This window comes from Fonticula alba, assembly GCF_000388065.1.
Source record: "Fonticula alba strain ATCC 38817 unplaced genomic scaffold supercont2.2, whole genome shotgun sequence".
Taxonomy (NCBI): domain Eukaryota; order Rotosphaerida; family Fonticulaceae; genus Fonticula; species Fonticula alba.
Genome location: NW_009242972.1, coordinates 3,749,826 through 3,751,976, shown reverse-complemented (window position 1 = coordinate 3,751,976; position 2,151 = coordinate 3,749,826). Strand labels below are relative to the sequence as shown.

Below are 2,151 nucleotides of genomic sequence, written 5' to 3'. Positions count from 1 at the left end.
GGGGGGGGGGGGGGGGGCATCTATCCAAGCAAAGGCAAGTCGCCCTCTCCCACGTTACACGCGCCCCTTCCGCGCGCGCGCGCGCGCGCACACACACACACACACACACGCTCCCGCCGGGGCGCGCAGCACACGCACGCAGCACACATACTCGCATGCACACCACACGCATGGAGGGCAGGGACCGACGCCAGGCTCGGGGGGCGACCGATGGCTCTTGGCGACAGTCACGAGATCGTCATGTGTGATGTCAAATAGCATTGCCAGGGCATGTGACGCCGGCTCACATGAGTGATTGCATCATTCGTTGGGCCCTGTGTTGGGCCCCCCGCCCGCCCCGCCCGCCCACCCGCCGACCAGCCCTGGCTCCGGCCGAATCTGCCGCCCCACCTCCCGGGGGGGAGACCTTCTTCCGGCCCCGGCCTGTGGGGCCTCGAACCGGCAGGCGGTCGAGGAAGCACATCACACTCTCCTCCTCTGTTCCTTCCTCCTGACACTCGTGTCTCTGTGGAATCTCCCCCTTTCCTTTTTCTTTCCTCCTCTTCTGCGTCTCTCTCTCTCTCTCCCCCCCCCCCTCCACTCCCCCCGAGTCGCAGCCATGGCGTACGTTCCCGACAATGACGATCAGTACCAGGACCAATACTATGAATATGACGAAGATGAAGAAGCCGCTGGCGAGCACTACTACTACTCTGGTCAGGGCGGGGATGGCTATGGCTATGACCAGGACTACTACTCCGATGAGGATGACTACTATGGCGATGACTATGACGACCCGGATGACTACAGCGTGAGTGTCGCGCCGGCCAAGTCCAACAAGAAGGCCGGCCAGGCCACCCCCGCCTCTGCCAAGCAGTCCTCTTCCCTGTCCAGCGCCTCCACCGAGACGAGTATGTCCCTCCCGCTCTAATTGCCCATCTCCCCTTCTCCTCCCCCTCCCCCCCCCCTCCCCTCCGCCCGCATGAACGCCCGCACGCCCGACCACACGAACGCACCCTCGACCCTTTGCGCCCGCGCGCGCGCCCGCGCGCCCCCGCACACACACGGCCACGCACGGTCCCCCACGCAGCTCGGGTAGCCCCCCGAACAGTGCCAGCAACAGCGCCAATGCCCTGCCCCGTCTCCCGACGTTGCAGATGCCCAGCCTGCCCGGCCTGCCCAGCTTACCCAGCAGTGTGGCTGCGCCCGCTGTGGCGGCGACGCCCCCGGCGGCCGAGCCCTCCTCCTCGGCTCCGCGGCTGGCCGGCCTCGCCCTGCCGACGACCCGGCCGACGGCCCTGCCGATGGGCAGCGCCCCTCGGCCGGCCGGGCAGCTTGCCGGCCTCACCCTGCCGACTTTGCCCAGTCTACAGGGAAGTGCATCGGCCAGCTCGCTGGCCAGCTCGTCCGCGAGTTCTCCCGCTCTCACCACCTCGAGCTTGCCGCGCCTACCGACGCTGAGTCTGCCAGCGGGCTTTTCGACGGCGACCGGGGCGGCCCCGTCGCTGCCGCGCCTGCCCTCGCTGGCGCCGGTGGCGGCAGCCCCTGCGCCGCTCCCCTCGCTGCCGCAGCTCCCGGCCTCCCTCTCGACGGCCAGCCTGGCAATCTCCTCGACACCGAAGGCCCCGGCAGCGGGCCCCGACGTCCCTCCGGGTGCCCGTGTGTCAGTCCAGAAGGCGGATTCGTGCTCGGCCTCCAGCCAGCTCCTGCTGGCCCGGGGCGCCGGCTCTTCCTCCTCGGCCAGCCAACACGCCGACGTGTCGGCCTTCCTGTTCGAGCGCCTGCTGCTGGGTCCTGGGGTCGAGGGGAATGCGCGGCCCGCGCGCCTTGCCGACCCTCGGGCCGCCGGGGCCGCCTTCCCGCGTGATTGGCTTCCCGGAGTCCAGCCGGCTGCTCCTGGGGAGGCCCTTCCGGTGGTCGCCGATCCGCAGGCTCGCCTGTCGCTCTTCCTGTCCAGCAAGGAGTCCAATTTGCGTCGGCTGGCCCCACCATCGGCCCCGGCCGAGGGGTCCATGGCACTGACCGACCGCAAGGAGGCCCCGCCTCCTGTTGTCATCCTTGCCAGCACCCTGCCGCCGGCTGTGGCGGCCTTCGACTTTTCGACACCCTGCCCGGATGAGGAGATCGGCTCGGCGCTGGATCGCTCCATCTAGTTGGCAGAGCATCCATGCC

General features: G+C 69.3%; 1 protein-coding gene across 1 annotated transcript; it reads left to right on the top strand.

Annotated features, from left to right (window-relative positions):
- Nucleotides 1–598: 598 nt before the first annotated feature.
- H696_01774 (hypothetical protein) lies at nt 599–2,132 on the top strand (the record flags this gene model as incomplete). The annotated part of the gene is made up of 2 exons (XM_009495681.1): nt 599–894; nt 1,070–2,132. The coding sequence occupies 2 exons, from the start codon at nt 599–601 to the stop codon at nt 2,130–2,132; spliced, it is 1,359 nt and encodes a 452-aa protein (XP_009493956.1).
- Nucleotides 2,133–2,151: the final 19 nt, after the last annotated feature.